Source organism: Miniopterus natalensis, chromosome X (assembly GCF_054644295.1).
Source record: "Miniopterus natalensis isolate mMinNat1 chromosome X, mMinNat1.hap1, whole genome shotgun sequence".
NCBI classification, from domain to species: domain Eukaryota; kingdom Metazoa; phylum Chordata; class Mammalia; order Chiroptera; family Miniopteridae; genus Miniopterus; species Miniopterus natalensis.
Genome location: NC_142103.1, coordinates 95,406,076 through 95,419,634, shown reverse-complemented (window position 1 = coordinate 95,419,634; position 13,559 = coordinate 95,406,076). Strand labels below are relative to the sequence as shown.

The 13,559-nt window shown below is 33.3% G+C and overlaps 1 protein-coding gene across 4 annotated transcripts in view; it reads left to right on the top strand.

Moving 5' to 3' along the window:
- The window catches only part of CNKSR2 (connector enhancer of kinase suppressor of Ras 2), a 236,875-nt gene that overhangs the window by 81,313 nt on the left and 142,003 nt on the right, over nucleotides 1–13,559 (top strand). For all 4 annotated transcript variants that reach the window (XM_087829499.1, XM_087829498.1, XM_087829497.1 and 1 more), the window contains exon 5: nucleotides 8,018–8,059. In XM_087829499.1, the coding sequence (XP_087685625.1) occupies nucleotides 8,018–8,059 (42 nt within the window). The remainder of the gene's footprint in view (nucleotides 1–8,017; nucleotides 8,060–13,559) is intronic.

The following is a 13,559-nucleotide window of genomic DNA, read 5'->3' as shown; positions in this document are numbered from 1 at the left end:
TCAACAGACGGGCAGGAACTAGAGTTGGTAAAACAAGAAGGAATAATGATAATTTATATTGTTTAAAATTTATCATGAATCATATTATACTTCACATGTATTATATCATTAAACCATTACAAAAATCTATGACAGATTTTTTATACCTACATAAGATGAAAAACCAAAGAAAATAGAGTTACTAGTTACAGACATGAATTTTTAAGGCATTTTGCCTCTGCTAACAAAGTATATTTTTAATAACCAACGTCACTTGAGTTGGTTATTAAGAAGTTGTTCATTTTTAGATTTCAGTAGATACCATGAACCTTCCTCTTCTCATTCCCGAAACAACAGCAGGACCACTAACAAGTTTGTGGTCATTGAGCCAGTCAAAATGGTGAAGGAATTGCCAAGTCTTTGTGGGATGATTCTAGCTCTGAGTTGTTTGCCAAGGACATTTATCTATCTGAATTTTGAGTTAAACTATGGCATTTTGATTTCATAGTCAAGAAAAATACCAATGTGTGTCTTTTCACCGTGGACATTCTTCTTTGCACTCAGGATACTCAGACAGCTTTTGGTCTTTGATGAGTAGAAATTTAGTTTGGACTGTTACCTTCCATCCATTGCAAATGTTTTATGCCTGGCACTGCTTTATGCCCACAAAGCTATGTGGTGGGTACTTTGAGTATCTTTTCATGGCTCTTTTCCATCTATTGTCCTTCCAGAGAGAATTGGTTTCATTGTACTGTGCTGCTACTATAGATGTCAGTAATATACTAGAATCTGCTCTTCGCTGAAGGGGAAAAAAATGAAGCATCTGGTTAATAACTGGGAATTGAATCCCTTCATTTTCTTCCCCAATATTGCTTTTAATGTTATTTGTTTGAAATGATTGCTAAATGTCTTCCCATTTTGGATAGACTCTAGTGTATTTCTTTAGACCTGTGCTGCTGTCTAATGTAGTAACTATTAGCTGCATGTGGCAATTGAAATGTAAATTTAATTAAAATTAAATAAAATTACAAATTCTGTCTCCTTTGCACTGGCCACATTTTAAGTGCTCCATAGCCACATGTGTCTAATAACTATCCAATTAGGCAGCACAGAAATAGAGCATATTGTTGTAACTCTATAATTGCTAAAAGTCTTATTAGATATGTCTCTGAAACACTACTTTCTCCATTTACTCCTGGCCATACAACTAACTCTTCCTCCGTTTGGCTCCTGAACACAAGCGTTGTCGGAGCATCTGTCCTTAGCTATCTTCTCATGATACTTATTCTTTTTTGAAGAATGTGTTGTTGTTTTCTCTTGTACCTTTAACTGTCCCTTCAATGTAAATATCTCCCAGATCTGGGATCCAATTCAGCTTTTTCAGATGCTTGCTGGGCAGCTTTATGTAATAAGTTCTGTGTCTCAGCCACTTCTAAGTTCACATTTCCCAAATTATTTTATTCTTTCCCGACCCTTTCTTCCTCCTATCTCTACTATTCATTCATCCATTTGCTGAGCCTTGACTCCCTGGAGTAATGTTTAACTTTCCCCTCCCCATGGTTCTCTGTGTGTAATGAATCAGTCACCCAGTCCTCTCGCTCCTGGCTACGTGTAAGTCATCCGCCGTTTCTCACCTTCCCTTCCACTTTCATAACCTCAGTTCAAGCCCTGATTATCTACATATTTCCTACTGAACGATTATTCTGACTGATCTCTCTGCCTCTAGTTTTTCTCCCTTCCAACTCCATAGCTTCTTCCCCATCATTTTCATAAAACATATATTTGATCAAATGCTTCCCATATTCAAGCATCTGTGGGTGCACCCTTGTATCAGAGTAAAGCGCACACTTCGTCTTCCTTTGAGATGAAATGTCTACTTGGCACGTTTTGGAAGGTAACACAGCCTTGCCAAGGTTCCCTGAGACATGGTGTCAAAGTTGCTCTTGTAACTAAAGGAAAAGAAAAAGAGGAAAGGAACCATGAGAAAAGTTAGTAAGAGATGGGTATTGGAGCTGTTCGTTAGACCAAAGAGTTTGAACGGCACTCCCACCCCACCCGCTCCCCAGCATACACACTGACATTCACATCGCTGTTGCACACCAACTGTGGCACTAGGTAAGCTACACTAACTTTGACCCCTCATGAAGGGCAGTCACAGGAAATTGTTAATTAAGTTTTTACTACCCTGGTGGAAAGGGGCTTCAAAACAGACAGTTACAGAAAAATAAAAATCTTACTTACTTTAAAACAAACAAAAATTTCTCCAGCCTAGCATGGGTAGCTCTCCAGAAAATTACCCCACATTATTTTCTAGGCTTTCTTTCCCACTACATTCACCCCACTTAACTTATGCTCTAGCCAAGTGGCATCCTTCCTTTTATTGTGCCTTTATCCATGTGTTTGCACAATCTAAAGTAGTCTTTCCCCGTGGACCCCCAATTTCCAGATTTAAAAGCTATTTAATGACAGCTAAAATATCATCTCTTCTATAAGATCATTCCAGAGTTAACAAGTCAGAATTCATCTCCTTTTTTATGGGATATTCTGTTAGCATTTGTCTTGTCTACCTTGTATTATTAGTTGAACGTTTTCTCCTCCACTGAAGAATGAAATCATGTCCAAGGACCAAGTTTAATTTATCTGTGGTCACCCAATAGTGCCTAACAGGGCACTGCATTTAGAAGATGTCCAGAAAACCTTTTTGGTGACTAGAATTGTGACTTGAGTGAGTAGATGAATAAATGAATGTGAATATAACACTAACTCACTTTGGGAGTTAATATGAAGATACTGTGAAAGCTTGCTGTAAGCATGTGATGTATTCTGTGTGAAGATACCATTATCAAAGATTTGCATAGGTGAATCACTTAAATATTACTTGTAAGCAAAACAGTATTTGTATATTCTTTGTACAACCATACTATAATAGATATATACTAAAAAGAGACATGAAAATTATACAGCATTTATAATTATAAAGTTTCATGAAATATAATTTTATTGCATTCGAGACATACACTGTTTTACTTCACTCTATGCATGCAATATTAATAGCCTATGTACTGTTTTTATGAAAAAAAAATATATATATAAACAAACATGATAAGCAATATTACTTAAACTGAGCATTATGATTCCCAGGTGCTTAAAACTCATTGCCAAAGTATGGAGCATCAATAGTAGCATATTGGATAGAAATTTTTCTATGTATTTTCATCTGTTTAGCAATTACATCATTGTTTCACAGAAAAGATAACTGATTATGATCCTGTGTGAGCGTATAGCTCATCTGTGGGAGAGTTTCTGTGCATGCTTATTTTCTAGGAAAGTGATCAAAATTGAAGGCACACTCCTGATTTTTATGAATATTGTCTTATTAGGAATTTGGTGCACTTAAATCTACATCACATGGTTTGTAGAAGCATTATATGGCAGGGTAAAGAAGAAATGGAAGTGTTATTTTGCATGTACAATAAAAGACAGCATGAGCCCCTGAAGAGAACTCCAGGGAGTATATAGTGGCGTAGCTCTAAATCCAATTTTAAAAACCTAAATTTAATCCTAACCTAAAAATAACTAGAACGTCAGAGGTGTACCTTTCCATAGTGTGAATAGGTTCATAAAATGTAGATTTCTTCATATTCAGTGCCATTTTCTTTTTAAAACTTGGGGTATGATCTTTTGGGAAAAGATTTGGCCGCAAATATTAATAAAGCCCACACTTGAGAAGCAAAAATTTTAAAATCACATTTTGATGGAAATAAAATAACTTTCTAATAAGATGAATCCCCCAAAGTACCTAGGGCTATTTAAATATTTAGCATGATAAAATGAACTCCATAAAATTATAGCTTCCCTAAATAGAACATAGTCATTTAGTTTCTATTCTTCCTAATACAAAGTAGCAGGTTAATATGCAGGTTTTATTGTTCTGTTTTGTTGTTTTGTTTTTATTATGCCATGTCTTGCCCTTTGTGAAAGCCTGTGGCTTTCAATAATGAACAGAGCAATCTGGCTGAAGAAAAGTGGAGATACAATCAAGTAGAAGCAGTTATTCAAAGTAGTAAGCTATTAAATAAAGAAAGAAGTTTACTAGAAGGAAAAGAAACAATCAATTGGGGGAATGTGTAATCAAAACACATAGCTCTAAGGAAGAAGCTGAGAGCCGTTTAGGGTGAACCATCAGATACCATTGTCAAATACATTTACTGTTTTATGGATTCTATATAGTTGAACATTTTTGGTCGTATTTGGTTTGGCATTCTTCTGTAACATGATGTCCTATAAAATAAATTAAGTATTTCTCAAACTACCATCTTTATCAAAATCATCTTGGGGGCCTCCACTGTGAATCTACTAAATCTGTATTTCTGGGGATACACCTGGGAATTTGCATTTTAACCCACTCCCCAAGTGATTGTTAGATATATGCAGAACTAAAATCTGAACATTACTGCAGTAGCTATGTTTGAGTGTAATTCCATTGCTTTTGTAATAATGCCTTTTTTTTTTTTTTTTGCATAAAGACCTATTTTTCTCAAGACCCAATTAAAAGCCAACTTTCCTGATTTTTTTAAAAGACAGTTCTTTCCTCCTCTGTAATCCTAGCCCTATGATCCTGTCTTTATTATAGTAATTGTGGGTATTCCAAAAGTCTTAGTGCAGATTCAAGTTTTAATAACTTCCCATGTATAAATATACTACAGATATCATTTGAAAATTAAATTAGTTCCATTTCTTTTATTATTTAGTTTTGTTTACTTCAAATAGTTTTTAATATTAACATTTGTATGTGACAGATTTTATTTCTCTTTTTTTGCTTTTTATTGAATTTATGGGGGGACATTGGTTATGTAACAGTTTTTTAGACCTGTGGAAAAACTCAGCCACCTCAGTCACCTGATATATCACCCTTAGACTTTGTCTTATGGGTCTTGTCAAAATTGTCAAATATGCATCAGTACTTCATTCTTTGAATAATTGCAAGGTTAGGATTACAAATGTAGTCCTTTTAGTTATTGAGGACCAACAGCTGATGGAAGTTTTTGCAAAGTTTGAAATTTGACTTGAGCAATGTATAGTACAACACAGTGGTCATGTTGAATTTTAATAAGAAATATACTGATATTTTGAAAATTTAAGTAATTTACTTTTCACATGTTTATTTGTATAATTTTGTGACATTTATACTTCTAAAGTTATTGAAACTTAAAACTGCATGAAGACTTTGGAATTCTACGTATTTTAACTTATTTGTGTGAACACCTGTCTCCTTAAACTTCACTTCCCTAAGTCAGGAGTCATGTTTTATTTATTTTTGTATCCTTAGCACAGTTGATTAATATTTGTTGAATTAAGAAGAAAAGTACATCTATTATACATTGTCCAATTCATTTAATATGTTCAATATTATTAAATTATTAAAGATATTTAGATATATTTACTATATTTAAATTTTAGCAGCAGAAATTTTAATATATTTAGTATTTAATTATATTTACTGTTTCATCCTTGCATTTCTTATCCTTTGAGATGTTTAATTTGCTCCATCTCTGGCCAGTGAAAACGTCTTCATACTGACTTCTCAGTCTTACAAACACAATCCACATAGTCTTTAGTAGCTTTCTATCTTGTGTAACAATATAATCCAGGCTCCTCTAGTACATTTCCTATCCCAGATCAGAATCAGCCATTTTCCAGGAAGGCCTGGGAAATGGCATTTGAAGACCACTAACTGTGGGGAGTTTATTTATTACTAGGTTAATCATTTCTATGCCTTTTCAGTGGGCAGAGCTAAGAAAAACAGATATACATATATGCGTACATAAGACATCAAGAGACTCGAGGGTTTTTGCTTCTCGCATATGTATCTGCTTTCTCCCATGCTAAAACTACTCACCAATGACGCCAAGAGTGATAGAATGGTAGTATCACATAATTGTTCAATTGCTTCATCCTATAAAACACAACAGTTTTAACAAAACAACAATAGAGTAACTACTACCAACAAACAGTGTGATTGCTGAAAATAGTATGAGATTTTGTCACACAGTTCTTTTTGTTATATTGCTCTAGGGATGTTCAAGTCAAGTATTTTAAAGAGACCTGAAATATTCTGTGTGATTATTACGTCACCAGCAGGATATACATTTAGATCACATTTACTTTTCTCCTTGAGGAGAACCCCTTTGAAGTTTGAACATTTAACCATCCTCTCTGATGCTAGGAAGGCAGGTAAATGATGAAACGTGCCTCCTTCACAGCTGAAGCAAGCTGCAAAGGCAGCATAGGGAAACTGGGCAACTGCCCAGCTTTTTTCAAATCATCTCTTCCCAATGTAATTGTATTGGAAGTTAACTTTGTAAAATTGGGCCCTTCAAATTCAGATGAGAGTACACATGCACTTTCCAAATATAAACATTATATACCTTGGCTCCTCTGTACGTAAGTCATACTTAATTATTAAGAGTTGACTTTATGTAAGTATATAGACAGAGATATGGATGTATTTGTAACACACTTCTCTGTTGGCACAGGGGCCGTTCAGAATGGCAAGGCCCAATCCTTAAGTATTTCTACTACTTTGTGAAATGAGTCAAATCTAGAATAGATTGGCGAACAAGATAGGACCACAGACATGGAAGCATGGAACAGACTGACAGATCTCAGAGGGAAGGCGGGAAGGAAGGTGGAAAGAGATTAACCAAAGAACTTAGAAGCATGTATGCACAGCCCACGGACACAGAGAATGGACAGGGGAAGACCTGCGTGGGGTGGGAGATGGGTGGAGGGGGGTAAGAGGAAGGAAATGGGGGACATCTGTAAAACTCTCAGCAATAAAAAAAAACAAAACAATTCAATGCTATATGTCAGTTATATCTCAATAAAAAGGAAATAAAATAATTAAAAAAAAATAAAATCTAAATTTAACTTTAAAAATTCTGCCCCTGATAAGAATCTGTACTTCCTCTGACAAGGTATTGTAGTGAAATGGCATTATGAAAAGCTATGCTGAACTAGATTCCTGTTTGTTACAATTAAGCTCAAGGGGGAAAAATGAAAAGGACTATTATTCCTTGAAAGATGCAGTACTGTAGAATATGGATATTTTTTTCAAAATTGGATAGCCAAATAATAATTAACTATATTTTGAAATAAAGATGACTGGTTTAAAATTTTTAAATAAAGATGCAGAACAATAATAATTCATAGTTAAAATATATTTATCATTTACTGTATGCCAGATACTGTGCTAAGCCATTTATCTCATTTTCTCATTTAACCCTCACAGTACCCTGACTAGGTTTCTACTAATATCATGCCCATTTCATAAATTCCTTGAGAAAACTGAGCCAGAGAAATGAGAAGTTTCTAAGCAGAGATCACTTTGCTATGTTACCACTTTATTATAAGGGTATCAATTCCAAGTAAAAAGACAATGGTGATTTTTTAAAAATAATTTTTAAAATAATTCCAGGGACTCAAATTTAGGCAAGAACTATAAACTTGGTATTTATTTTCAGTGCATAATATAAAGTATATTTAATAGCTTATAGTAGTTGCAAATATAAAAGTATTTTGGTATGACTGTTGAAATAAATGTTAGTGTATTTAATATTCCTATCTATAATAAATTAGTTTTTGAAATGTAAAGTTTAGATAGAAAATTGGTGCAATAATTTTCCAATGTTTGTTTTTACATCTATTTAACGTAAATTGTCATTTATTTTATGTGTTTGAAATTAGTGGAACTACAAATCAATATTTCTCTCTCTCTCACCAATCAATCAATCAATCAATCAATAAAAATAAGCTAAAAAAGAAAATACATTTAAGGAAAAATGAGAATATCCCTGTAACTGACCATCGGAGCTAACCACTATAAATATATTGTTATATAATATTCCAGATTTTTTCCCATTATTGCTGCTTTTGCTTGAATTGTCAAGACTTTTTCAAATTGTAGTATAATTCATAAGAAAGTATTTTAAGATAAATGCTTGATTTTTCACAAAACTGTCTGTGTTTATTTTTTTAGGATTGTACTGTATATGAAACAGAGAATAAAATTCTTCATGTGGTAAGTATACTTGGATTTATTTTCATCTTCATTAGAAAATATTTATTTGTTTAACTAGTAATTAATAAAAAGCTATAACCTATAAAAAGGTGAGCCCTGTATATTTCATAGGATAAGTACAAAAGAATCAAGACAGAACAGGTTATATTATTTATAATCATTGTATTGTATCTTAATAGAAAAATGATACAATATTTTAAGTTTGTAGGATGTAGCAGAGTTGGAATATAGTAAAATAAAGAATCTCGAGAAAAGAGAATTTGAAATCAGAATTTTTCATGGTTGATTTGTGACAAGAGATCAAAGAAAAGTATTTTGTTGTATAAAGGGGTAATTCACCTTTATCATTTGTATGAAATAACTCATAAAATAATCATACTGCCTTTACTCTGATTCTATACTCACCAAACAAGCTTCCAAATTTAAATTTGGCCATATTTGTTGAATCAATTAATGACTTTGCAGATATTTTCTTACTAGAAATGGAGTATGAGTACATCATACTTTGCAGAAAGGCATATTCTTTCTTGCTAATGAACATTTGGCTGCTTTTCTTTGTACATCCATGTCTTGGTTGATACTCATCAGCCCTAATAACATCTTCGCCTCTATTAGAAATGAGTGAAAGTATGTATCATGACACTGAAGCCGTTTAGAAATGAATGGGATATATTTACTTTGGCAATTTTGCATTCCAGCTAGTGAGAATTTAAAGATCCTGTCTGACATTAACCAATCAATTCAGCTCAGAAAGCGCTTGTATTTTCATGTTTTTATTCCATTTCCCTTCTTGGCCTTTTTACATAATGATGGCTTTTGTGTTACTCTTCTCATAATAAGAATTAATTTTTTAAAAAATAATAAATTAGCATACTATACCACTTGGTATATGATGCTGGGATTTTAACTGCTACTGTCTTTAAAACACTCTGCTATCTTCATGTTGAAGCACACATGAAGGTATGTATTTTGATCTATATATGTTTGTATTTTGATGTATATTGAGTCTTCTATAAAATGCAGAAAAAATACTTCATTTAAAATAAAATTTTCAAAAAGGTATCCTTCCAGGTTTTCTGTAGTGTAAAAGAAATCACTGGGAGTCTTAAGAACTGTGTCTGAATCCTAGTCTACCACTTTCTAGCTCAGTGGCCTTAGTCAAGTGATTTAATTTTTTTGAGATTTTGTCTTTTTTTTAAGGTAAATTTTAACAATTTTTTTGTTGTTGAGATATAATTGACATATAACATTGTATTAGTTTCAGCTGTACAGCATAATGATTCAATATTTGTAAGAGACTTTGTTCTTAATGTGTAAAATGAGGATATTAATATCTTCTAAGTATAATTGTTTATAATTCTTTTCAGTATTTATTTGATTATCTTTTATTTCCTTTTTCTTCTTTATATGCACCAGAAAATAAAAAGCCTGAGTGTTTATAACTTATTTAGAATCAAATTGTGAGTTAATACGTTCTCCTTATTTCTATAGTACTTGAATATGTGCACTTACACAACTGAGTAGAGATTATAGTAGCTTGAGATATGCACTAGAATATCATCTGAGCATCACCTGTCTCATCCCAGACCCAATCCCCATGTCTTTGTTTTGTCTGGAGGAGAGGGGGGCAGTTATCAAGAGGAAGGACAATTTAGCACTTAAATGAAAACCTGCTCTGTCCTAGGAATTCCACAGGCAACCCAAGCGTCAAAGTACTCCTCAACGCCTGGCGAGCCGTGATCGCTCAGGACAGTTTGAGGTGTGTCTTTTCCTGAAATAGATCTCTATTTCAGGGTGAGTGAACAAAAAGAATGGGCCAGAACACAGGAAGTATTCTCTCATATATTACAATAAAACCATTCCCTGTGCAGTAAGTTTGTTAAGAACATCTACTTAATGTTCTCAATAAGAATCGAATGAGCACTGTATTAAAATAGAATACCATACTATAAAGAAGGGAAGGCCACTATAAACTGAGTGTAAAAATGAATCAAGAATACAGTCTGTAAATCCAAAAACGTGGAAGTAGAAATTAAACTCTGCTGAAAGCAGCAAGAAGCAGACTGGATATTGCAGAAAATTGAAGCAATGGGACACAAGGTAAACTTTAATGATACTCAGATATTTAACAAATTAATAAAAAGCAAAAAATGAGAGAAGATAATAAGTATAGAGGGTTGATTAAAGTTAACTCACTTTCAAATAATTATTTTCTGAGAAAGCAATAGGAAACAAGATATGGTAGAATAATTTAGGGATAAAAACTGTGAAATTTGGAGTACTCAGCAAAGTCAGAAAATTTACTGGCAAGAACAATTTTAAGACATTTTAAAATAACATTTTACAGTTTCTGTGGCAAGAAGCAACTGTACATTCATTCAACCAATGGGAAGGAGAAGTGAGAGGTTTTGACTTCAAAGAAACAAAAACTAGATTATATTCAGATATCTACTCTAAAACTAACTTCCAGAAGACAGTGGAACAAAACCTATAAACTTTTGAAGAAAAACAATGACCAAAAATGTTTATATCTAACTAAATTATTCATGTGTAAAAGCAACAGGAAGATATTTTTAGATCAGAGCAGTCATTAAGTACCCTTTTGAAAAATGTATTTGAATAAGTTTACCATATAAATGAAGTAAAAGTGGAATTCCAAAATAGGAAAATTATGGTAACAAAGGACTCTTGAGGTTAAATACAACCAAATGAGATGGTGTTTTAGATGCTGTCATTCACGCTGCTATAACAAAAATACCACAGACTGAGTGGCTTAAACAACAAACATTTCTCACAGTTCTGGAGGCTGGGCAATCCAAAATAAGGGTGCCAGCACATTTCGTGTCTAGTGAGGGCCTATTTCCTGGTTCATAGAGGATCCTCACATGGTGGAAGGAGCTAGGGAGCTCTCTCTTACAAAGACACTACTAGTACCATTCAGGATGGCTCCACCCTCATGACCTAATCACCTCTCAAAGGCTACACTTTCAAATACCATCATATCTGGGGTTAGGTTTCAGCATATGAATTGGGCGGGAGGGGGGGATGACTCAAACATTGAGTCTATAATACAAATTAAGGAGTAAAATAATATCTGAGTGCTAACTACTATTTTTAAAATGTGGATTGTTAATGATAAATCAAAAAGATAATGCAAATTCATTAGATTTATATATTTTTGTAAGAGACAAGCTCTTCATCCTTAAATTAAGTCACAGAAACTACCATTACTTTCCAGTGCCAATTATGCTCAGAAAACAAGGATTTTCTATAAAACAATAATGAAATACAAATTTTCACCTATCAATTCATAAACAAAAACACACATAATTAGCACTCACTAAAAATATCCAAATGCTGGTAAATATCTGATGAAATTAGAATGGACATAGCTTACTGCTAGGTATGTAAATTAATAAAACCTTTTAAGTTTTAGGCAATTTCAAGGCTCAAAAACATTAATACTAACATTTATGTAGGATTTACAATATGCCTCAGGCACTAGTTTAGGTGCTCTGTATAAACTTACTAATTTGGTTCTCATAACAACCTTATGAAATAGGTATTATTTCTGTCATCTCCAGTTTACAGATGAGGAAACTGAAGCACAAAGAGGTTAGATAACTTTCCCAAAGTGACACAGTTGGAAAGGATTTATGACGAGATTTCAACTCTGGGAGTCTGGCCCGAGTTTATATTCCTATACAATCTTGGGAATTTAGTCTAAAAATAAATTGTAAAACACAGTAACGTTTTCTATAGAATGTGCTTATAGCAGCATTATATGTAATAATGAAAAATAGGAAATATAGAGTAATGCTTCAGTAATCTATGGTACATTCACAGGATGAAACATTTACTATTCATAGTTATATTTGAAATTATATTTATGAATATATAATTTATGGATAAATTACATTTATAAGTATACCTGAAATATTTGTGTGCCAATGTTAAGGGAGGATTCTAAATGGTAATGTTAAGTAAAAAACAGATTAAAACCATTATAAACAGACTAAATCATCACTGTTGAAAATTGAAAAAGGAAATATTCTATATTTATTGCATTTGCTTGGTAAGATAATATCTTATTTTTTGGTTTGTTTCAAATATCTTTCCAGTTTTCTTCATTTTACACTGCTTTTATAATGAAAAATTTTAAAAATATATATTTATTCTATTATACTTAGAACCTTGATGGCTTTTCATGAATAATTTTATGGTACACATAGTGAAATAGTCAAAAGTGACTTGAGCAATCCTTAAGCTAGTTTTCTTCTTCACCTTCCCTATCTTAAAAATTGGGAAATTAATGCTTAAAATTAGAAAATAGTAGACTCTGAGGACCAAAAAGTCAGGTAAAAATAGAGTTGGTTGGTTACAGTGGTGGACAGAGATGTCTGTTAGCATGAAATGTGAAAATGAAAAAAAGGAGACTGGATAGCTTGGGTTTCCTTGGAATTTGCCATTAATTATAATGGGACAGCTGGTGTCACCATAAAGGACAAAAGAAAATGTAGATAATCGATGTACTGCATGTCTGAGTGATTGTTAACTGATGATAAATAGTAATATATTTCACGTCTATTGATCTGATATTTTCCTCTCAGTTAGGCTTTGTTCCTTATTACACATTCCCTGGTATGTTGGAACCCATCTATTTTTGCTCCCAATATGTTTATAAAAATGATGAGGGTAGACTGCTAGTACAGAGCAAATGCCATATACAGGATCAAACTGTTGGTTAATGTAAAAGGTGTACTTGAGCTGCGTGCAATCTGATTTAAACAATGACTTTAATGATCACGCCTGGCCTGGGATTTCCAGGAGTTATTGAAGTAGACAAGTGCTGCAGGCTCGCCAATGAGAGCAGCAGGGATATGACAGCAGAGTAAGTCTGCTAAAGCACAGGATCTGAAATGGCTTCTCAGGAGTGTTTCTTCACATCCAGACTGTGGTGAAAAGTGGGAGCGAAGCATGCTAACTCTTTGTTTAATTTCATAAACATTCTGTGTAATTTTTTTTTTTCATTTTAAAAATATATGAGTTCTTTACTCCTGGGCTGAGATTATTATGCCTTCCTTCTCTGCTGTCTAAACTAGAAATGGCTAAAAGTGCATAGAACCAGTAGTTAGGTCTAAGAGCAAAAGCCTGAAAGAGAAAATGAAGAGATCATTTTAGACTTTGCCACACCATCTATTTCAAATCATTTATGTAAGCATAGCTTTCCTCTCCTAATCGTCCCAAACCTGGAAGATATAAGTACTAGGGTAGCAGCATTCCCTATAACAAAATAAAAGTGAACATATTACTATTTTATCTTTAGCAATTTCTTGAACACTGATTTCTTGAACGTTATTTTTAGCGACCTCATAAAAATAATTTTACATTGACCTTAATGTCCCTGATGCTGTGAAAAGGCAGCTTTGTCAGTTAGAGCTGAACTCTTAAAGCTGTGGTCTCAGGCCACTGCAAACTGAAATTTGTTTTAGGGCTAACA